We start from the raw sequence: 24,341 nt of genomic DNA, 5'->3' as shown, positions 1-24,341 counted from the left end.
TCTTCCTTGGTGGAGAACTGACTAGCAAAGTCAACAGGAAACACTAGAGAGAGTGATGGATCTCGATTTTCACAACCCTCTCTGCTTGGGAACTGTATGCACTAATTCTTCTACGCGGGATAAAATGCAAAAGGCCACCTTAGAACCGAGATCTGGCACCCAGATACTTCCAAAACCACAAAACTGGAGTGCCAGGTAACAGTTTCACATTCATCATTGGGGCTTTAGTGGCTTCAGAAGGGACACTGCGTCTCATTTCTTCTGAAGATTGAACAAAACTCGAGGTGCTATTTTTGAGGTTTTGCTGAATTCAAACCAGAACTGAATTCTACAGCAATGGAATTAAATTGAATCAACAAACGTGTTGGCTTGTCTGTGGTATTTCGAAAATCACAGTTCTGAAGACAGATTTTGGTTGCTGCGTGCACTTTACTATTACTGATTACTATTCATGCCAAACTTTACCCAGGCCAGTCATACTGACTGTAATTTAAAGTGAAAATAACAAATCCATTTTATTCGTGAAGTGTTGATGTAAGAACAAAATTAATATTTTCACATATTGTTTCAGTCAACTCTTTACCAGTTTTATAGGACTGTGTTTCACAGAAGGGAATTTTAAACCATTCCAAGGAATGAGCTCAAATTAATGTTCTGTAATTTTTATTGACTACCGAAGGAACACTGTAAATGGACTTGGTGCTACTTACAGGGGAAAAAAAATAAGAGGTAGAAGAAGGAAAACAAATTTGTCCATCCAAGGAAAGCTCAGATTATGGGTTACAGCTGTGCTCTGACATACCAAACGCAGGTACTCAAACTGTGACTACTGGCACAGTCATATGGTAGAAACAGAACAAGATGATGATCACGTTTCATTCATTTAAAGTATTTGCAAAGATAAAGCCAGAGCCTGAATTATCATTCACTTCCTATGTAACAGTATTTTCGGTCCTAACAGACAACGAATTGTTGAACAGAATAATAAAAACTAGGCCAAAGTATTTAATTTGCTCCTCCACAAACCCGGAATTCTTTCATCTTGAAAAAGCCAAATGCCACTTTACTGAACCAGGTTTGGACTGTGGTAGCTATCCTTTAGCCAGGGCCAAGCAGGTTTTTTTCATAATTGAAATGCTAAGTAAGATATATTTTATGGATGAAAATGTAATACATTTCCTTCTGGAATAATAAGAATAATGCCAGTAGCATTCCCTATTTCTGATCGGTCCAACAAACAAAAAAACATTGCACATGGATTTTAGCTCAGGCTAAGCTAGTTGACTGCATTCCTTGAAAAACAAAGCAAAATCTAGTAAAACAGACACTTACTAGATAAAATTAAGACTTCGAACAGAAGTTTGTTACCTTTCAAATAGAAAAATCCACTACAAACAGAAGAAAGCGGACGTGGTCTTAAGCACTTCAGCACAAATACCTCTTTAGTTATAATATCAAAATGACCACAACTCCTCGAATTAGAATCTTTTAAATGCCATGACGCTATGCAATTTCTTTTCAACGTGGTGTGTCTGCAACATATAATCATGAAATAAAGTTTTCAAATAAGTTCCATTAAATGTTTTGCTTAAAATAACACAAGACAGAAAGATTACTACCACAAGAGTGCTTACTGATCATGCAAATTCTGCCGTGAGCGTCCGAAGGGTAATTAACCCTTAAAGATATCCTAGGGATGGTAAGAGGAGTTCGGAGCATCTGCTGACAGCACGCCCCGCCTAACCGCAATGCCCTGGCGCACACACTGCCTCGCACAGCCGGCGTTTTGGAGGAGAACGGGCTTTTCCCCTGCCCGGCCGGGGCGAGCAGAGCCCGGACGGGGCGAGCAGAGCCCGGCCGGCCCCGCCGGGCAGCGGGAGCCGCCGGTGCCGCCCTCCGCGCACCAGGAAATAGCCGGGAACGAGCAATAACGCTCGGCCAGCAACTTTCCACACCGCACCAAGAAACAGCCTTTATGAAAAATAATAATAAATTTTAAAAAACCCTATACACTGTTTCAAACCCTGGGAGAACCCGGTATTTCCCAGCAAGGCGAGGAGCGAGAAGGCAGCAACGCCTCCGACTGCCCCACCACCGAGGCCGGTGCTCGGGCACTTCACCGAGGGGACAAGGTGGACGTTACTTCTGACCTATTTTCGGCGCCGCCTCAGAGCGATAAACAATCAACAACGGCAGCGAAACGCTGCCCTGGCTGAAACTTCCCCGGCCACAAGCCGGCCCGGGCCGGGGGCAGCGGCGGCAGGCGAAGGGCCGGCAGGGGCCGGTGCCCTCTGCCCCGCGGCGGAGGCGGCCGAACCCCCGGGCAGCCGCCCAGCCCCGCCCGCCTGGCCGGGCTGCGGAGAGGCTCCCGGAGTTTTCCTGCCGGGTCTGCCGAAGGGGCGAGAGGGGTGAGCCCAACACAAACAAGTCCCTCACCCGCCATGCCCGCGGCGGGCACAGGCCGGGTACGGAAAGGTGCGTTTGGTGCCCGCCGGCCCCAGCCCTCCGGGAGGGGCCGGGGCTCCCGGTAGGAGCGGGTCCCGGCCTGCGCCGCCGCTCCCCCCGCCGCCCCGCGCCCCCTCGCCTCTCCCCCGCACCGACCTGGGACACAAAGGAGCGGCCGCCGCTGCTCGCCGATCGCCCGCCGCCTTCTCGCCCGCGCTCCCCGCGGAGTCCAGGCCGCGGCAGCAGCGGGATGGCGTAGCGCGGGCATCCGACGCCAGCGCCTGCTGCTCCCGCGGCGGCCCGCGCCGCCGGCGCCCGCTCTGCGCTGGGCGGGAAGGGGGAGGGGGTGTGCTGGGAGCCGGCCGCGCCGGCCGAGCGCCGCTTCCTGCTCCCCGGCGCCGAGGGGCGGCGGGTGCCGGAGCCTGGCAGCTGCTGCAGCCTCGCAGCTGCCGCCGGGGGGGCCGCGCCCGCGGCTAGGCAGAGGCCGGCGGCGGCGAAGCCCGCGGCCGCCGCATCCTCGGCTTCTGCGCCGGGCTTTCCGCGCCGCCTCTGGCGCTGAGGAGTCGCCCGCGCGGGTCCTGCGGCGGCTACTGGCAGCCGGAGCCCCGGCTCGCCCCGCTGCTGCGCCCGGCTTCGGCTCGGGCTCCCCCTGCTGCCCCGCCGGCCCGGGCCGGGCCACGGCTCGGGCTCCTCCTGTGGCTCCACGGGGCCGGGCTGGGGCGGAGGGAAGAGGCCGGGAGACCCGGGGGCGGTGGCCAGGCCTTGCCGCGGGCAGGAGGGGCAGCAGGGACGTGACCCTCCCCGGGCGCCTCCCTGGCAGCCATCCACCTGCGGCCTCGTTCCCCCAGAGCCACCTTCATGGCGCACACGGGAGGCGGAGGAGGCCTCTCTCCCGCCGGCGGCCCTGGGCGCCCCGCGGCAGCCAGTGCCCTGGGCTGGGCACGGAGCACCCGGGCAGCCAGCGGGGCTCGGGCTCTGCCAGCCGGTGCGGGGAGCGGCCCGCGGGGGAAAGGCGCCCGGAGCTCGTGCGGGGTCAGCGCGGGGGAGGCAAGCAGCGGGACACCTGCCCGGGTGTAGGGCTGGAGACAATGAGCTGGAAAGAAGCGCTCTTGGAGAAAAAAGTTCTCGTTTTTGTGCTAAGATGTTCTGGCAGTACGTGATTGCAAAATACAAGTAAAAGGGCTGTAAGAGGCAATAATAAAACTGATTAAATTAATGCATAGGAGGAGAGATTTTGGACACTATGGTCTCATTAACGAGTGTGATGTGTAGCTTGGAAGTTAGTTGGTGCAGAGGACACAAGACGATCAGCTATCTGGGAAAAAAAAAAAGTAATTTTCTTCTATCTATTTGCCTTTCTCTGAAAATGAAAATATCATGGATGTAAAGAAAACTTGCATGAAGATAGTTCTTCAGACTCCAACGGGGGTTTCCTGTCCGAATGCCAAACCTGAGCCTGTAGCTGTTTTGCGGAAGGAGGTGTTACAAAGCAGTAGATTGACTTCTAGCTTAAAGAGTGTTTCAGGCCATTCAGGTGGCCAGCAATGTTAAATTGGATCTGTTAGTCTTTGGATAGAATTCCTTCTGTAATTTTGTCACTGATTGATTTAGCAGCCGAAAATGCAGACAGAAAATTAAGCATGTGAAAGCAGGAAGCCTGAGTGATGCTACGTTGGGATAAATGACAGAGGGATGAGAAGCTGTTTGCTGTGGAGTACCAAGTCCAGCTTTGTGAGACATCCTTGTGAGTTCCCAACACCTATTTGTTTCTGTGAAATCTTACTGAGACTGTACTGATCACTGCTGGCAGAATCTTATTGTGGGCTGACCTAATGGCTATCTGGGAGTTTAATTTTTGTAACGGAAGTCTCAGTTCATGTTAGATTAATGATTTAAATGAAACTTGCATCTGATTTATCAGGACCATGTGAGTGTCTTAAGGTTTTTTTTAAAGGCAGTATCAAAAGCATCACTATTGATTTTTGAAACTGAAAACACATGGCTATTGTTTCACTTACTTACCATTGGTTATTTCAGGATAGACTTGAATAACTGCTTTGTGGTCCTGCAGGGTGAGTTCTGACATACAAAAAAGATACTGGAACGGTTTGTGCCCACCAGGCCTAAACACAACACACCTCAAACATACTTGGCTCACATAATGAGCTTGGCACCAGATAGTGCCAGTGGCTCTCAAGAGCCAGATTTTGTTGAAGATATTCTGGTTTCTGAGTAGTCCAAGACCAGGCCAACAGTTTGGATGGGTTTTATATATTTGCACAGATAGGTACATGTCTGGCTCATTATTTCTGTTATCTCTCCTGAACCTTGCCTGGACTTCTGCTATTAGGAAAATGTATCTTGCAGGCTTCTTTTCCATTAAATGGAGGAAGCATTTCTTGCCAACAATCTTTTCTCCCGATACGAGCAGAAAACTGGCAGCTTGGTCCCATAAATGGCAGAGCTTCCATTAGAGTAATCTAATTTGCTCCCTCACCAAAATCCACTTCTGAAGATCTATGATCAGTCAGCCCAACTGCTGACCATGCCCTGCTTTTGCATGTAGCCATGAGTACTGTCTTATGGGATGGGGTCCACTGACCTCCCTGCATGTCCTTCTGGTGCCTCCCTGCTTGTTCATGTAAAGAAGGGGGATCTGACAGCCCTTCTGAATTAAGAGAGCCTTCTGGAGTAGCAGTTCTCTCAGTCTCTATGCAAAGCTGCCCTTGTTTCCAGGAGATTTTAAAAATTTGAGTGCTGTACGTAAAGACTGCCACAAAACAGGTACTTTCTAGACTGGATGCACTGGTAAGCATTACAGTTTAGAGATGCCTATGGGGAAGTTATGGATTTTCCTCACTAATAACTAGCATAGAGAGACGCAGAAGTAATTGCTTAGGTACAATGCAGGACACCCTAGAAGCAATTCTAGTTCTGCTGAAACTGTCTTTCCCGTGGGAAATTAAATTAAATCCTAAACTCCTATTGTTGAGCATTGTTACTAATGCAGAATTTTGTTAGAAGAACAGTTCATGGGTTTATGGGTATGTGTGCATGGCTCAGTACAGCACTGCTAGTGATTTGTATCCTCGAGCTACCACCAAACTTATGCAGACTGGGACACAAGAGCAGTGAAGCCAGCAGCAGCTGAACTGAGAAGCAGGGCTGAGAACCCAAGTGTGATACCACATGAAAGCAACTGCACTGCTTCCCATTTCAGGGCAGCTCTGACCAGTGATAGCCTGGGGTTCTCTCCACACTGCTGCAGTGTGGAGAATAGCAAGCGCACTGTGGGGAAAAAATATAACATTGTAAAGAGACAGTGAGGCAGAGCAGAGCTGCATAACCAAAAGTTCCTCGCTCAGGGGGTGGTGGAGCACTGGAACAGGCTCCCCAGGGAGGTGTCACAGCCCCAAGCCTGACAGTGTTCAAGAAGAGACTGGACAACACCCTCAGACACATGGTGTGAACTGTGGGGTTGTCATATGCAGGGACAGGAGTTGGACTCGATGATCCTTGTGGATCCCTTCCTATTCTAGACATTCTATGATTCTATGAAATTTGGGTGAAGCTTGATCTTGGTTCCTAGGAGAAGAGAACCCAATGAATATTCTGGCAAGGGAACTTGGTAACAGTGCAGACAAGTGGTTGGTGTATCAGGAGGCCATTCAAGAAGAGCCTGGAGTAAATAAACTGGGAGAATAGAGTCTAACTGAGAAATCAGTGTAGGTGGACAAAAAGAAAGGTTGAATCTCATAAAAATTACCAAAGGAGAAAAATTGGCTGTTGAAAAGGATGAAAAAGTTTGCCAGATTTTGAGTCAACATATCGCAAGGATGGTTCATATATTACTGTGTCTAGGTTTTAAAACTGAGTAAGTATGAGTGGAGGAAGGATTCCTGTCAGAGAAGCAGCTGTTGATTGTGCTTCTTTGCTGTCAATATATGGAAAAATGCTGAATGAACATTCAACTGATTGCTCAACGAAAATCAAATTCTAGACAACTGCCAGATTTGGCTGTGTGCCCCGAGTGAATATCCAGATATAGGATACCCAGCACTAAGCATGTTCATTTTCGGTTAACAGATTTGTGTGAAACATCCTCTGCAATGGCTTTAATCATAAGAAAACATAGAAACTAATTACATCCTGAGAACATTTTGATAACTGTGTGTTGAAAACAGTGAATGAAAAGAGACTTTTGTGTACTGCAAGGGATTGCAAAGGTCTCATTAGAATATGTAATTACAAAATCATAATTAAAGTAGTACGCTAGTAAAATAGAAAGCATTGCAATTGCTATGTCGTCTTTTACTTTAAATACTTTGATCGGTACAGTCTAAAATTAGGTTTTAAACTTTATTACATAACAAATAGCCGCAATATGTATTTACGGGATTCACAGAAGATTGGTTAAAAGCTATTTTGTAGTGATCGTGATTGTTTCCTTATATGGCAAATAATGGGAGGGTTTTGGTCATTTGGAGATTGCAAAGCAAAAGGGATGAAGAATCACATATAGAGAACAAACTAGTGATATGAAAATATGGATATAGAATTTAAAGAATCAACCTCCACCTTTCAGCAGAGGCTCTGTAAAGGCTGCTCAAAATGGGGAAGTCGGTACTGTAACCACCTTCAGCTTGCCTGCTCTTACATTGATGCAAAAATAAGGAACTTGCTTTTTTAACACACAACACGCACACAGTGATATGGGGAACCCTTCAAACCACTGCTATTGTCAGTGCTTTCAGAGGAAGCAACAGCACGTTAGATTTAGGTGTACCGACTTTAAGGGACCTTCAAGAAGTGTCAAAGAAAGTGATGAGGTACAGGATTAAATGAATGGACACAGATCAGGTGTTAGATATGTGCAAGTAAAGGTGGAAACAGAATTAATGCAAGAAGATCAATTAATAAGAAGTTGAAGTTGTAGAGGGAGAGAGAAATTATCTGAAGGTGGAAGTGCATTCAAAAGGGAAAAGGGAAGGATAGCACTAGAAGATGGCAGTGTGAGGCTTGCAGAAAAAATAAGATTTTAAATACAGCATGTTAATTATCCTTCAAAACCAAGAGAAACAATGATAGGGAAGAAATATAATCCACAGGATGTTGAACAAAATACCTATAGTCAGTTAGAGATGCTGGGGAAGACATTCTGTAGAGAAAACTGCATATGGTTTCACTTTTCTTTACAAGTGTAGTAAGAAAGAACTGCCAGAGTCAAGGGCATAGCATATGTTACATTAGCGTTCATCAAATGAAAACCAATGAGAGAGATGTAAAATAATAATTCCAAGTCTCTTGGCTAGGACTTATGAAACTAATCTACTTGAAGATTTGCTTTAAAGAGTCCAGTGCCAAGAGAGGCTACAGAAAATACATTTGCATTAAATTTCATTGCTATTTGGAAAGTTAAGATTTATCAAACCTAAATATCGTAATGCAGTAATGCTTGTTAATTATATTGACATCTAACAATTCTGTGTTTTGTCCTTTTTGGGAAAGCAGCAACAGGAACTAATTACACCCTCCAGAGTGCAACAGCAGAACTTCAGAACAAGTTCTCTTAGACAGCAATGAGCGCCCAAGTGCCCTGTTTGCAGGGTGTGGGGACGCTCTTCTGCAGAGTCTCCAAACTCAGTTTTCTCCAGGTCATTCCCTGGCTCTGTCATGGGATGGATGTGGCTCTTGTGTCCCTGGCCCCAGCTGCGCCCACACTGCAATCTGCGCCTCCGGCTCCATGACACCCTGGGCCGGGTCCTGCCAACACCGGCTGTGCTGGAAGGGCTCTCGCCTAGGGTCAGGTCGCTTGTCAAATGATTTCTGCCTTGGAGCCTGTTGGAAGGGTATTCCATAGCCTAGCAGATCCCACCTTAATATTAAGTATTTCCTCACAATCAAATCTCATTTTACTTTGTCCTAGGCTGCACTTGGTGTTAACCGTTCTCTTATTACAGTCTGTCGTGAGTATTACAGATATGGATGTTCCCACCAAACATCACCATTTTTCGCGTTGAGCTGCGCACGTTTAGAAGTACCAGCTCTTCCCATAAGGTAACTTCACTTGGTAACTGATGGTTTCTTAATTCCATTTTTCAGTAGCATTTATGTGGAGAAAAACTTAGTATTCAAGGTTTAACCCCACTGGTGCCAGATGGAGAGAGACCACTGCGTATCCTGATGGGCTGGTCTGTGTATACAAATCAAATGCCCCCCAACTTTTTAATTTGCTTTTCGGCAATATCAAGTGAGATCTTTCTACCCATTACCAACTGCACAATATGTTGGAGTATTTTCTCTCTTGTATTTGCTTGCATTTTTGTGAGCTTAGTGTTTGTTTATTTTTGCCAGCTGTATACCTAGTTTCTCTGGAGCTATTCTTTCTTTGTGCTGATTGTTCTTCTTAATTTAACTGTCATTTCTAATATTAATTAATGTATTGTTTGATTTTGCTTGTGAAATGAAAATGATTAATTAAGACCAAACCTAAAACCAACGGTTAAAATATTCAACTAGATGGTTTTCCCCGATTTTCTATGTTGCAATTTATCATCATCTTTTGTGTACAGTATCTTTCTGAGACTTTTGTCTGATTATATAGTATAAGATTTACTGTTACTCTTTTTTAAATGAGAGTATGTACTTCTGAGAGCTGGGGAGCCCAGCAATACAATAAACTGGTATGGATTTATTCTACAGCATGTGATTGATGGTTGAAAGAGCTCTCAGCTCTCATAACAAGCTTGGAAATGGGAGGAGGAGAGAGGTATGGTGTAACAAGCCTGAAGAAAAGAGAAGAAAACCCTTTTGGGACTCAACCAGTCCTTTGCTCTGCTTTTGTCAAGGACTTAAACAGTCACGTATGCCACAAGGCCGGGGCTTAAAAACCCTGCGTCTTGTACTGGTTCGTTACAGGACTGGTACATGAGATCCCCGCCATTGTAATTGCAATCACAAAAATAAAAAGACTTCATTAAGATTTGAAGGCGAAGTAACACATAGGTTTCAGTTAATTACTTAATTTCCTAAAAATGCAGCTCTGTTAGTTAGCTTTAACAGCTTTGCGTACCTTTTTGGCATCTGACTTCTTTCAGTCAACAGTGAATTTTCTAAAGCATGGGAGTAGAAAGATAGCTTGTAGATAATCTCAAATCTATGGTATTGTCGATTTGAAAACATGTTAATATGAGATTTTATATACAAACAGCTGTGAATTATTTTTGTATTTAAATTGTCGTGTTTTATATCCAGTTAGAATATGAAATTCTGCCAAGTTTACAACCTCAACTGTTAAAGAAATGCATCCTGGCAGAATTTAAATCATGTCACGCAATTTCAAGACTGTCAGCTCATTTGTCATTTAAGTCTACCGCTGCTGTACCTATATTTTGGATTTTAAAATCATGTATTGAGAGAGAAACTATTGATTAAATAGGAACTCCTGAAATGCTAGGATTTTAAGATCCAAACAACCACAACAATTTGAAAGGTAGGAAAATGGAAATTCACAGGTGAAATGCCATCCTGAAACAACTAAGTCAAAAGAGAGTCCTTTTTTTTTTCTAATTTCAGGCAAGCATTTCAACAGAATCAGTGTAAATAAAGAACTTTTGCAATGAAATATTGTCTTTTTCAGGGTTACTGAGTGAGAAAAAATATTCTGGAGGTCTCTGGCCTTTGCATAGCATTAAATGTCCCTGCAAGAGAAAGGGAAGTTGCATCTGAGGGCAAATACTTTCATTATTACTACAGATGATCCGCTTCTAAATATCCCTAACTAACGTTGAAGTCTTCTCATTTCCACTGTGACTCTGAAAGTGGTTTAGGTTTCAATTGCCCTGGAGAAAAGTGAGTATAAGGTTTGAGAGAAAAGATGATGCTGTGTCGGGGTGGGCCACCTTGTATCTCCAACAGAAGAACATTTATTCATTCTTCAGCTACTTCACACATGAACTGGTTCAGGTATCTGCTGAAGTGGAAAGCTGTAAGACTCACTTTATAAAGAAGGATGAGCAAGATCATCACAAATTCTACTCACGACCAAAAGTCATACAAATACTGCTGCTTACAAATATGGAAGAAAAAGTGGTTTGGTTATTGTGGTTATTGTTCAAATTTATGCTGCCGTATTGCTTCAGACTGCTCTGACACAAAAATAATTCTGCAACTAACTAATAAAATAGAGGAAAGGTTGTTGTCCTTTACAATGTCTGCTACAAAATACATTTTTTTTTGCTCGTTATTTTATTATAAATCTCAAATTATCTGGAATTTTAAATGCCACATTTCCAAGAAATACGAATATAAACACACAGTCTTAGGTAGTGTTAATTCTCAGTAAACCAAGTATCTCTGCTCTTATACCTATAAAAATAGACTGGCAAAACATGAACCCCAAAAGCTGAGAAATCTACAAAACAAATGAAACTCACCCATTAATTCAGCTTTTGAAATTGCCAGATCTTTTGGATGATTGAAGTGGTTTTATAGAAAAAAAATATTTTTGCAAGTAAGAAAAGAGTTCCAGGTAAGGTTATGACTTTTACTATTGTCTAGACAAGAGTAATTGGTTTTCTGCCTCTTTTTCTGCCTTTTTAGACCCAGACAGCAGGTCTAAGCATCTCCTTATATTTTCATCATAGCAGGTGGAGCTGAAATGGGCAGTACCTTGTCTCTCCCCATGCTACTCTCTAGCCAGAACAACAGAGCTGGCAGCATGTGTCCTTCTTTAATACTGGTACAGACCCAAAACAGGCTGCCAGTAGCCTCTCAGAGAACATGTAGAAGGAGATAAATTAATCAGGAGGGTTTCTGCAAATTATGGTACCTCCAGGTAAGATGCAGATTAGACACACAGCTCTTCACATCCAGGTGTTTCTAGATGTGTTCATTTCTTTGCAGACATCATGCATTTAGTCTTCTGCATAGTATAGACCTTTTTCTGAATGCTTGAAAAGCTACCCTACCATTGTATACACAAGCCAGGCACCAAAAAAGCTTATCCTGCCGCTGCTAAATAAAATTAACTGTTGCTAAAGTCAGATGAAAATGATGGTTTTTTTCACAAGTCGTACATCCATCCTATGCGCTGGTATAGGGACCCAGGAATAATACCATGCAACTACTTAGGTTGAAAATGACCCCAAGATACAACTTCGGACCAAAGGGAGAAAGAAAACATGGGTTTAATTCTTCAAAATGCAACATCTAATTGTCCAGTATTAGATCTACATACTTAGTGGCTTATAATGGTGCCAAGGCAGCTGTACATGAAGGCAAGAATTAGGTAAAGAGTATTAGAAGATCAACAATTATGATATCGAGATACAGCTATGCTACTTACCAGTGTGTTGCACAGAGATCTGGGAGCTACCACTGATGGGGCAACTTTGCTGGGGTGTGCACTGGGTTAACATCAACGTGTCCCCCTCAGACCTTGCTGTTACTAGATATGCCTTTAGAAACCCAGTGCAGCCTTGGCAGCTTGAACCAGGCTACAGGCCCTACAGTGCTGTGAGCAACAAGCCTCATTTAGTGCAGGGTACATGTTAAAAACTGGGATGTCTGCAAGGATATGTCGCAGCCTCTCCTTCCATACAGCCCTCCATGCAGGCTGACCAGATCACTCTTGGTTCAAGTGATCTTTTCCCCAGTTTGGACAAGGAGGAACCGAGGAGAGGGAGAGGAGAGGAGAAGAATGAGTTTCACCACGGGGTATCATAGTCTTACCTATCTTTATTCTCTACAAAGAATGTGTATTTTTGGGTGGGTTTTGTCCTACAATCCCTTGCTGCTGCTGCAGCAATGGTCAGAGGATGTTTTCCCCATGCTACTGGCCAGCTTCAGTTTGCTTATATTCCTTGCTCATGCTGTTATTCTGCCTACACTGGTGATGGGAAAAACCCTTCTGCAAACTGGCAGCAGAGAGTGGTTGAATGCAATAGTATCTTTTAATGGAAAACATTAATGCAAATATTGAAAGCTTCATGGAACATACCCCAGCAAAGCGTGACTTACTGTAATAGTCCTTAGAGACATTTTCATACTTGAGGTTTTAAGACATTATCTCCTAACTGCTCCTCTTACTCATCCTGTTCCTGCAGATTAATAAAATATAGCTCTTGGATCATAAAAAATTCCAATGCATTTCTGAATTTCTTGGTACAGAAAGTGTCTCACTGTCACTGCAACTCAATATCTAGGTATATGGCAAGACATGGGAATGTTTTGCCTGTACAGGTGAATGGCTTCTTTTCTCAACTAGGATCTTTCTTCCCTGCTGATATCTGAACAGCACAGTATTTATAAAGTTGCAGCACATTGAAAAGGATTTAAAACAGTTACTTACTGTTCTTCCTGCTGAGATTTAGACTCTGTCATTACATTAATCTATATTTTGGAAAGATAATTTACAGATAATTAATAATTAACTTTGCAGTTGCTTTCCTGGGGAAAATAGTTCTATTAGAAAGTTTCACAATGCGTAGAAAAGCACTGTCTTGGAGATTCAGCTAGCACAATGTGGGGGTTTTTTTAGACAAAAGTCATAACTTCTCGGTTATGGTTGTCTACTCTGAGTATGGAATTATGTCATACCTTTATAAACTGTACTTTCCTCTATCAGGTTCATGTGCAACAGGATCAGTTCCTTCAATGTTAGTGACGGGCTTCAAAGAATGAGGTCAAAATAATGGAAAACCAGGATGTGACAAAGTTATATGTAAAGTTTTCTTAGTTTTTCACCACAGTCAGACAGCTATTTCACTCACACTGAATGCCTGCGAAAATACTGAACTTAAATACAAGCCAAGTGCATCAGTGAACTAGAATCTCATTGACCGAGTTTCAACACGTTACTGAGAAGCCTGAGAATTTAAATGCGTACAGGTGTTCCTTTGACAGCCTTAAGTATTTGGTAGCTGTGAAGCTGTTCCTTTGTTCACAAAGATATGGTGGAGACGAAAACATGCCTGGTATCCAAACAAGAAAGCTAACAGCCCCTTTTGTTGTCTGTCAGCCAGGATCACATTCTGCCACGGTGCCCTGAGCATCACGATGCTGCCACTTGTCCTGCTGGCACATGTCAGGACAAGGTGTCTGCAATCAAGGCAGCAGATGGTTCTTTGGGTCGCCTAAAACCAGGATTGGCATGAACACATCATTTATGATGCTGCTAAAAGAGAACAAAATATTGCCATGCATGTAATAGCAGATCTCTGGAAAATGAAGGGATCCTGTATCCCCTTAATCCATTCACAAAGAACAGTAGCTGCCAGGTTTCTGAATAATGTTTTTTTCTATTAATGTGCTTGCTTGTTTCATATCTGGTGATACATATGCCTTCAGTCCGTAACCCATCCATTTAAACCCAATTAAAGACAACTGTCTGGGGAATATTTCAGGTTTTGACTGTGCTTGTGGACAGCACAGCACGAGCTGCCTTGAAAACATCTGTGACTGCTGGGCCAGCTACAGAATTGCCAACATTCATCTCGCGGCCAATTCATTTCTTTCTGTTTTGACAAGCTCCACAGTGTGAAAGCAACACATTTCAGAGCAGTGGTGGGCACTATGGTTAAACTCCCCAAAAGTTCCAGGGCTGCAGAAATTTCAGGACCCCACTGCTGCTCATACCCCATTTTTATTGTGATTTTTCAGCTTGAGGTGTTCCAGGAAATGTTTTCTAGATTTAGACCATTTTATGTTTTAATGCTTGTGATATGTTGGCTGAGAGCACTCCACAAGTGTTAACCTAGAGCAAGGCAACAAACGATGATGCCACAGGTTAGAGAACACGCACTCTCTTAGATGAATTGCTTGTTACAGCCAAATGCGGATACAGACTGCTGATATCGATCACTGCACTTACGTTAAAGATGTGATCCTTCTGCAGTGGATCAGGCCACCATGCCTTAAATAATCCGCAATTAGTATTAAATTACTCTTAGCGTGCATTTCCAGTTAAACTCTGAGGGGACGGCCAGTTGTCAGACCCCACTCTGATATGGCACAAGAATGTCTAGGAAGGAAGGAAGGGCGAATGGGGGAAGATTTCAGGTATTTTCAGAGCTGATGCTCACTTCAGTCCTACTGTATAAGGTTCTCTTCACCTTGGAGTGAGGTGGTCAAGAACACAAGTTTTACAAAAGAAAAGATAAACTCAAATACACATGGCCAGCAATGTGTCTTATTCAGGGAGCAGAGATTTCACTCTTCCGTAAGGTGTTTCTTTACTTTTACCCCTGTTTCCTGCTAAATTAATCTTTTCGACATCTGCTCTTTGTAAATGGACTACGTACTACAGTTTCTTCTATGCCTATGAAAGAGTTTCTTGATGTAGCCTATGCCTCTTGGCCTCTTTCATGGCTGTTATATATGGAAATGGGTAGGAAGGGAAGCAGAAAACCTTTGTTTGCCTCCTGAAATACATGATTCTTGAATTACCAATACTGAGCTTTTAAAATGTTGAGTTTTTAACAAAATAAACCGTTGTGTACCACATTAACCTTTTTCCTTAGGTTTTGAATCTTTAGAAATTACTGCTTCAAGCTTACATCTGTAACACAAAAGCCACAAACATGATGCACTGAAAGTAAAAGGTGAGATTATCATGACTTTGTGAGAAAACACACCAGGTAAGACAGGATGAAAAGATCAGAAAAGGTACCACAAAAACCTCGTGAGAGTAAGCAATGGCAGTAGTGCCAGCTATAGTACCTCACCATTCCACTTGGCTAAGCCAAGACACTGAAATACATGCAAAAGTACCAGTTACTTAATTCTTCATGTCTGACACCATGGCGACATGTAAATGTGCATGCACACCTGCAACATGCAGCAAGGATTTCAGTGGCCTTTTGAAAAAACCTGACCTTCGAACTGTAGAAGGCTCAAGGTTTAATGCTTATTGGAAAAAGGAAAAGCGACCGTGCTTTACGTAAAATTACGCGATTAAAATATTCCTGAAAATATTACTATGCAAATATGCACAACACGTGAATAACTGGAATTTACAGGATAATCTATAAGCCATAATAGCTTTGTCATCATACTTGCGGGATTGCGGCCCTGCCTGAACAGAACTGGGGCTTGCAGGAGTGTCTGCGGCGGGTCTGGGGTTCCCCAGTGCCGCTCCTGCTTTGCGGGGCTGGGGGCTGCGAGTGCCGGGTTAAAGGCTCATCTTCGCAAGGGAGTGAGGCGCAGAGGAACCGCGGCGAGCGGGGCCTGTCATCTAGTCGTGGAAACAGAGCTCCCACCCCGGCTTCCCCACGAGGGCTCTCTCGGGAGCAACGGGGGCTCCCCAGGGTCTGTCAGGGCAGGGCCTGGCAGTCGGGGCCTGTCCCACTGCCCCAGCCAGGAGCAGGGCAGCCGGGGACACCAGGGCAGCCCCAGACCCGGGCATCAAGCACCTCCTGGGGCTGACATAAGGCCCTGGGCCATGGGCAGGTGGGGGGCACCGCGGGGGCCAGGCAGGGCCAGTCAGGCCATTAGTGCCCTGGCTTAAGCCCATGGGGTGCTGGCAGCCCCCGGGGACACGGGGCTGAGGCAGTACCTCTGCTGCAGTGCCCCCTTCGGCAGCTCCTAAAGATAAACTCAAACCATTGGGAGTAGTAAACTTTTCTAAGTTGCATTTTTCTTAGCAGCCTAAGACCCAGCAGTTGTATTTTGTTGGATGGCATTTTCCAGCGTTGTCGTTTCTTTTGAATAGATGATAACCCCTTCTGAATGTTTTGTATTATTTCTTGTGGAAGGGTATGTTAAACAATTATATAAAACACACATAAATTACTATATCCACTAAATTTCTCAGTTTTTATGGGCTATTTTCATTATTGTATTTGTTTTCTTAAGGATCATGATCACAGTGTGCTTTGAATGACGTCCGCAGTGAGAGTCAGTCTCCATTAACAGGAAAAGAGTTTGTTTTATGACTACAAAAAGTGCATAGATTTTCAGCAACTAGAATGCATTTTAAAATCTTCAAACTTCACAGTATCAAATTTTACCCATGCCATGATGCTGCTAAGTTGGGTAAGCATAGTCTGAGCTCCTTGAAGATAGCTTTGAAGCATTGAGTACAGGTGAAAAGCCCGAGCAACCTGTATCATTGTTCTGTTCTAATATACATCCTCCTGTATTTCTCTAGGTAAAATCTTGGGCCTGATTCTCTGACCCACATGGTCTTGCGAGAAGGTGAAAGGTAGCAGGAGGAAGCAGTCCGAAAATTGCTGGATGATGTACAGAGCCTTTGGGATAATGTCCAAGTAATAAGTTGGGCACTTGATCTCAGCCAGATGCAGTAATTCTGGGAGCTGGCCATACCTGTTCTAGTTTCTCCTTTTCGTTTTAATTGCCTTTTTCCTTTCCCCCTTTTGAACAACAGATCTCCTTTGTGATTGCAAAGCAGCAACTGGAAACATGACTCTGCCCATTTTTGTGTCTTATCTGGGCTCTGACTGCATTTCAGTTCTTGACAGTGTTCAAATAGGCTGTGGTAGCGCAGCACCAGCCTCTCGCTGAGAGGGTTGTGTGTGGGATCAGCACTTTGGAACAGGAGAATCAGCTCATCCGTTCTCTGCTTGATACTCTGCGTGTGCATAGTGTTCAGCATTACAATAGGCGATATTTAAATTCTAATTATTTGCTATGATGTATCTAAACACCACTGGAAAACTACTCATTAGTTCTACACCTCTCTGACCATGAGGCACAGTGCTTTGGTGAGGAGCTCTGCACTGGCACTCAGGCGTGGGGTGTTCTCTGCCTCAGACTTGGATGACATGCATCACGATGAGCTCTTGGACACTCAGTTTACTTACTTGAGACAATTTATTAATGTTTATGATTTACTACTACAAAATATTAGAAGTAATATTTTTAAGGACACAAGTCTTGTGTTTCCTCTCTATCACGTCCATCCATGCAAGAACAGCTTATTGTAACAGGAAAAATGGTATGTTACAATCACTTTTTTCTTCTAATTGCCCAGGAAATAGAAACTATTTGCTAATATTAACCAAAACCCAGTGAATTTAATAAAATACAGACTGTTTGTAACCTGTTAGGGAATTATTTTGGAAAATTGTTTATCCCAGCCCAATGATAACTACTAAAACTCTGTAGTACCAAATGGAATTATATTATCATGAGCCAGCAATGTGTGCTTGCAGCCCAGGTCAATAGTATCTTGGGCTGCATCAAAAGGAGCATAGCCAGCAGGTTGAGGGAGGTGATTCTGCCCCTCTGCTCTGCTCTGGTGAAACCCCACCTGGAGTCCTGCATCCAGCTCTGGAGCCCTCAGCACAGGAAAGACATGGACCTGTTGGAGAGGGGCCAGAGGAGGCCACCAAGATGATCAGAGGGCTAGAACAGCTCTCCTATCAGGACCGGCTGAGAGAGTTGGGGTTGTTCAGCCTGGAGAAGAAAAGGCTCCAGGGAGACCTTATTGCAGCCTTTCAATACTTAAAAAGGGCCTATAAGAATGATGAGGACAGACTTTTTAGCAGGGCCTGTTACAATAGGACAAGGGGTAATGGTTTTAAAATGAAAGAGGGGACACTCAGGTTAGACATAAGGAAGAAATTTTTTACAATGAGGGTGGTGAAACACTGGCCCAGGTTGCCCAGAGAGGTGGTAGATGCCCCATCCCTGGAAATATTCCAGGCCAGGCTGGATGGGGCTCTGAGCAACCTGATCTGGTTGAAGATGGCCCTGCTCATTGCAGGGGGGTTGGACTGGATGACCTTTGAAGGTCCCTTCCAACCCAAACTATCCTATGATTCTATGATTCTATGATAAAGATATTACCCCAAAGTACATGTTGCAACCAAATCCAGTTATGAAATTTAATCTGTGCTGTCAGCAGGCCTTCAGCTGGGTTTTTCCTGGGTTCATTTGCTGAACAAGCCTGGACAGGTCAAAGCAGCAGAAACTAGCTTGGATTCAGCATGGTTAAGCATCCAGCACAGAGGAACCCAGAGCATGTTAGGATTTGTACTCTGCTTTTCATGTTAGGAGCCAGCTCAGACCTGGCTCTTGAACAATGTTGTCAGAGTTTATACGATCAAAGCATTTTATGTCTAGATGGGCGCACCAGATGTGATCTAGCCAGAGTATGACCTATTCACGCTGAACCCTAAAGACTATGTAAAAGCTTAGCTGTGGGTATGTATCCTTTCCAAAACTTCTCTGTGTAAGAAGTTGCTGTGCTCAGCAACAATAGCTCACCTGAGGACTTCTCAATCGGTTTCATTTGCAGTGACATGTATTAGCTTAAGTAATATATTATTAGCATTACATCTTTTTATTAGACCACACAGTGCGGTGGCTTAAACTGTTAGTTTGAACTATTTAAACCGTCATTGCTGAACTGGAACTTCTGGGTGAAATGTGAGGGGCTCTCGTGGTGGATCAGTAGAGGTGGGAGCAAGGGCAGAGGGTTGGCAGAGCCTGGGGGCAGAACACAGCAATCCTGTACACTGGGGCAGATGAATCCAAAAAGGGCATCGGCCCCAGCCATAGCCAGTAAATGTTTAAAAAACCCAGCTGATCTGTTGAGGCAGTTTAATGTAAATGTAGTTTTACACAGTAAATAATTAACTCCATATGTTTTGTACTTTGCATTCTTTTTTTCGCCTTGGCTAAATCATGTCTCACTTTAGAAAGCAAACAGAGTAAAGCTAAATGTCAGAAGAGTTTATTTCCAGATGAGTGATACAATTATTAACAAGCAAGTAATCAAGCCCTCAGATAATATACAATTCAGAGCACACCTTTGACATTTTGATTAAAAGTATTAAAAGTGCAATTAAATCAATGCACTTCCCTAATAGAGTTCATACATCAAAATTCTGGATGGCTAAGGTTAACTCATAATGATTTAATTCACAATTTTTTAAATTACACTTGATCACTGCTGTTTCTGCAGAATATTGTTAATGCTCTTTAGTGAAAATTATCATCTTCACAAAGAATGTCCTAACTTTTTAATAAAACTTTTCATTGAAATTTGTATGTATTATAAATTTCAGAGGCAACATTATTTGAAGATATCATAGAGATAATGCGTAGAGCCAGTTTAAGTAAATCTAGATGTCGAATACCCTCAAGTGCATTTTATTCTCGAGACAAACATTCAAATTTTTGTTTCAGGTCCATAGGCACCAATTTTATCTCTCCTTTATGCTGAGAAGTCACAAAAAATAGATCTCTGTTTCAGAAATAAATATGTTTGGTAACATGCTTTGTCCTCACCTTAAATTACAAAAGCTGCTGTAACTTTCATGAAGTTCAGATTTCACAGATGTGTTGTCTTAAAATGTCAGAAAGATAGTACAGTCCAAAGGATTTAAATACCGATTTCTGTTTCCCCTCTCCATATCCCCAATTTTATTTTCCTGTCATCTGGCAGCTGAAGAAATTGGCACACTACAATAGTAGGCCATAAAAATATGACACTTATGTAAAATTACCCTTATGCAGGTCAGGGTAGATTTCAGATTTAAGTTAAAATTTAAACTTAAAAAATTTCAGGTCCTGTTGGCCAGCTGAATTCTACCAAAATCACATCTAAAACTTATCAATCCAGCATTTTAGAGTAAAATTGTTCTATGAGCCAGATGGTTTTGAAATTCTGAGCTGATCTCTTCCTTCAAAACTAGAGTCCTAGAGATGATTTAATCTTACTTTTCTGATTAGTCTGGGTACATTCAATCTTCCTGATGTTTCTCAAGTGAGGTTTCTCAAGAAAACTTTTTATTGTAAATCTGTGTAGGCTGACAGAGACTGGAAAACAATAATAGACAAGATGCCTATGAGGCATAATTTGAGAAAGTGAAAATATTTCACTCTTTTCCAAATACTTAAAATGTTTTGGAAAGCCATCACTTCAAAACAGGTAGGCCTAGATACTACAATTAAACAAAACCAAAAAATTATTAAACTTAAAGCAGTGTTGTGTCTTTGCCATTATTACTATTTAGAAAGGTTTGATTGTTAGTGTTACAATGACTGAAACCTGATATTCTTGTAGGAAGAATACATCATCAGTAGACAGGTAAATACTGTGGCTCTTTGTGTCTGAACTCTTTTTCAGGTCCCTTGTGTGTTATCTTTAGCTGTACCTCTGCCCTTCTAGAGTTTTATTTGGAAGAAAAATCCTAAACTCAGACTCACCACTCCTGTGGGACCAGGGTAGGAATATTTGTTGATAAATATTTAGGGACTGCAAGATGCAAGGGCTGTAACTACAACAACAGAACTAATAACTGAGGCTGGTGATCAGGAAGCTGTGAGTAAACATCTGTGAAGGACCTAGGCAGAGGTGCGTGTCACTGACCCGCGCACTGGTCACGACACTACAGTAAAGATACTGTTGCTCATACTGTGCTCGGGCACTACAGTAATTACTGTGTCACACAGAAGTCATTTGATAGAATAAATAAAGCGGTGTGGACATATCAGGTTCCTTTATGATGAGCATCGTTAACGTTTGCTTGTTAAAGGAAAATCTGAACATACTTATAGGGACATAAAACATGTCAATATTTGGCATGATGAACCTTCCTCTAATAAAAGGTTATTGAAATACATTGGTTTTATCCCCCATGTTTTCCCTTGTTCTCTATTAACATATATTTCAATGAGAGTGTAGAGAATATGGCATGAAATTAGAATTGAAATAATATTTAGGACTGATGGTAAATCAAAATATTAAAATGCATCATACAGAATCTATTATTGCCTCTGTTCTTGATACTGTTAACCCAAAGGATAGGAAATTCACTAGCAATAATGCACAGAAATGGTTATTCACTGGGCTATCTCCTCTATTTTTTTAACTTGTAGTTTTACTGGCCACCCTTTTCCTTGCTAAGATCTTTTGCATATGTGACCGCCGAGTTCTGTCTATCATCCATCCATGTTTTTGATCCTCTTATCAGAGGAGGAATTCTTTTGGCTGGAGCATTGCCTAGATGCTGACGCTGTGTTTGCTCTGTGTGTACTTTGCAGACTTGGCAATCTTAGGGAAAGAATTCCATCTCAGTAGGGACACACAAGCCTTCAAACTGCTCATAGCAGGCTGGAGGAGGACTCTGAGGACCCTAAAGGAGTGTACGGTGTCGGTACGAGGTAGCATTTGTGTGGAGGGCAGTAGTTTGAGGTAAAGGGTGGCAGTCTGTTTGCTCTACAGTGCATAGTGCTGCAGATGATACAATAGCCCAGAATGCAGCTGCTAACTTAATGGCCTTCATGACCGTTTTGAAAAGTGTAAGGAATCACCGCTGCACCTCTGCAGTCCAGGCTGAGAAGGATGCAAAGGCAGCCTAAAGCTACTTCAGCTCTCTGATGTGTGCGTGATCATCAAGTTCTTTGTTATGCCCGTAAGGTACACGATACAGATTATCTCCTGTTTGTCTGAGGGAAAAAGGGATCTAAATGTAAAGCAGACTGGCTATATTTCAATGATGATAACATTTGCCCTGCAAAAGGCAAGTCAGGTTTGTTTAGATTCTCTTCTGACTGGTTCCTAAGCTTGAATGCTGTGTGACCTGCTTGAGCTGAAGCAAATCACTCTTCCTGACGTGCCAGCAGAGTCACAGACTGCTGACCTTCAGGGCACAGTGCGAGAGATGCTTATTTTGTTGAGCAGCTGATTGACTAGTTATGGATTTTTCCTTGGTTTTGTTTTTGCCAACAGCATACCTAATTTGTGATTTAATCTTTTTATTCAATGCCTAGCTGCCTCAGCAGTCCACTTTTAGAACTAGCATATGAAATATATACATTTTATGTTTGTTGTTTGCAATTAATCATCAGTGATTATGCTGTGTAATTATCTATCTCATTTAATTTAATATCAGTAATGGATGTATGTTAAAGTTACTTCTGCCATCTGCATATTTTTCCTGCCAACCGCTATTCAGAGACCAGCTTTTTAAGGCATTTTCTGAGCAGAGAAGGATGGCCATCTGCTAATATTGACCATGCATATATTTTAAGATTTGTTGACTTGATTATATAATGGATTGGAAATAGAGGATGTGATATATGCAGTTGAAGGCTTTGTTATCTGTTTGTTGATCAATAAATATTTAAGTAATTTCTTACCATTATTTTCCCTTTCTAAATTGCTGAGATTTCCCATTTCTTATTTAGACATTGTTGAAGTTTCTGAAACTGTTTAGCGTTCAAGACAATATATTTTAGAAAGAGCTTACTGTATTCTGGTAAAGCACAGCAGGTTTTCCTAATTTTATTAATCCAGTGCCTGCAGCAGTTTCCCATTTTCAGTTTAAAACCTGCTACTTGTATTTATGGGTAAAAGTATATTTTCACTCTATATTTTCATTACCCATGTAAGTGGTGGTTGTGGATGGCAGCCAGTCAGCACATAAGGTGTTCGGTTTGAAGTCTATATATTAGATATCATTACTCACCTCTAGATCCCACCTTCCTCCCAAGCCTTGGACGAGTCCACGTGAGTAAGGATCTAACTTTGTAGCATATGAAATGGGCAGGGGGAACAATCTGTAGCATCCTCTACCATGTCCATGCATTCTCTGAGCATTGTAGAAGAAAGCAGATGATGCAAACTCAATAAAGTTCTTTTTCTTCAAAACAATATAAATCTGACCCTTTCCCATTTCTTCCTCTCACTGCAAATCCTTTTGAGTCTTTCCCTTAACATCTCTAGCTGTTCAGGCAAGACCTACAACTGTTATTCAGGGAAAACTCTTTATAAAAGGGTTGGTTGGGTGCAGCCTATAAAGGGACAAGTGGCTTTCTCTGGATGTCCAGTCTGCTTTATTCATATTCTTTTGTTTTTACATGAAACCAGTTTATTCATCTGTTACTTACTGGAAACTGAACTTCAGGGGTGAAGTTGAGTTTTCACTACACTGAACGCAGCAAGCCCTTCTTCTGACACTACATTCTGATTAAATGTGGACTCTGGACAGAAATGTCTGGCTATTTCCACCTCCTAGAAAAAGCCAGAAGTAAACGCATAAATAAAGTTTACTTGCAACCCATTTATAAATGTAATTAAAAATATTTCTTCAAATAAATGATTCATCGTTGAGGAAAGAAAAATACAGAGTTTTCTAATGCTTTTACCACGCATCAGAAAGGTAAATATTCAATTAACAAAAACATCTGTATTCAGTGAGTAAATAAGTTGTCTTGTTTCACCCGTATCCATATCACCACAAACATTTTAGAGAATGTGTTTGCTTGTCCTTGGAATAATACGGTTTTCTTTTTGCATTTTTATATTAACCTATTATAATATGAATATACATATGATTTAGCAACCTTATTACCTTTATTCTGACAAACTGCTGCGAAGTGTCATCAATAACTTCTCCAATTATTTCCATGTTTCTCCCATACAAACTGCACTGCAACTTCAGTTTTGCTAATGAATTAATATCTTTCCAAGAGCTCAAAGAAAAATTATGTTAGTAATTTTGCATTATTCTTACATCCTTAATCCTTATGTTGGCAAACTGTATTTGTTTTTTGGCCGTACTATACTGTATATCTTTTTTCTTAAAAGCTTACCAGTGAATCACCAGTGTAGGACATATGAAACATGTCTCTCTTCTTCTGTAATAGTTGAATGTAAAGTAGAAATTCCAGAGTATTTTTTTTTTTTCAACTAACCAGAGAAACTGGAAATTTTTGGTTTGGGTCAAGTGAAACAGAAATACCTGCTTTTGATTTTAAAAAATCCTTATTTTTTTTAAATTCACTTGAAAATTATTATTTTGTCTAAATATGAAAATGTACTTTTAGTTGTGGATCATTTCCCACTCTTAATTTTTTTGTTGGTAAATTTTGATACATTCTGAAAGAAAGAACATTTTTGGAAATGAAGACTAACAAGATGC

At 42.4% G+C, this 24,341-nt stretch overlaps 1 protein-coding gene across 4 annotated transcripts in view; it reads right to left on the bottom strand.

Moving 5' to 3' along the window:
• Positions 1-2,759, bottom strand: part of FAM135A (family with sequence similarity 135 member A) — a 90,385-nt gene extending 87,626 nt beyond the window's left edge. For 3 of the 4 annotated variants that reach the window (XM_065631097.1, XM_065631099.1, XM_065631100.1), the window contains exon 1: positions 2,602-2,759. In XM_065631097.1, coding sequence (XP_065487169.1) covers positions 2,602-2,713 — 112 coding nt within the window. In that variant the 5' untranslated portion in view covers positions 2,714-2,759. The remainder of the gene's footprint in view (positions 1-2,601) is intronic. The other variant, XM_065631101.1, reaches the window with a different exon arrangement.
• Between the last annotated feature and the right edge of the window lie 21,582 nt (positions 2,760-24,341).

The sequence above is a fragment of the Caloenas nicobarica genome, chromosome 3 (genome assembly GCF_036013445.1).
Source record: "Caloenas nicobarica isolate bCalNic1 chromosome 3, bCalNic1.hap1, whole genome shotgun sequence".
NCBI classification, from domain to species: Eukaryota; Metazoa; Chordata; class Aves; order Columbiformes; family Columbidae; genus Caloenas; species Caloenas nicobarica.
Note: the sequence above shows the minus strand (reverse complement) of the source record. Positions and strands in the feature narration are given on the sequence as shown.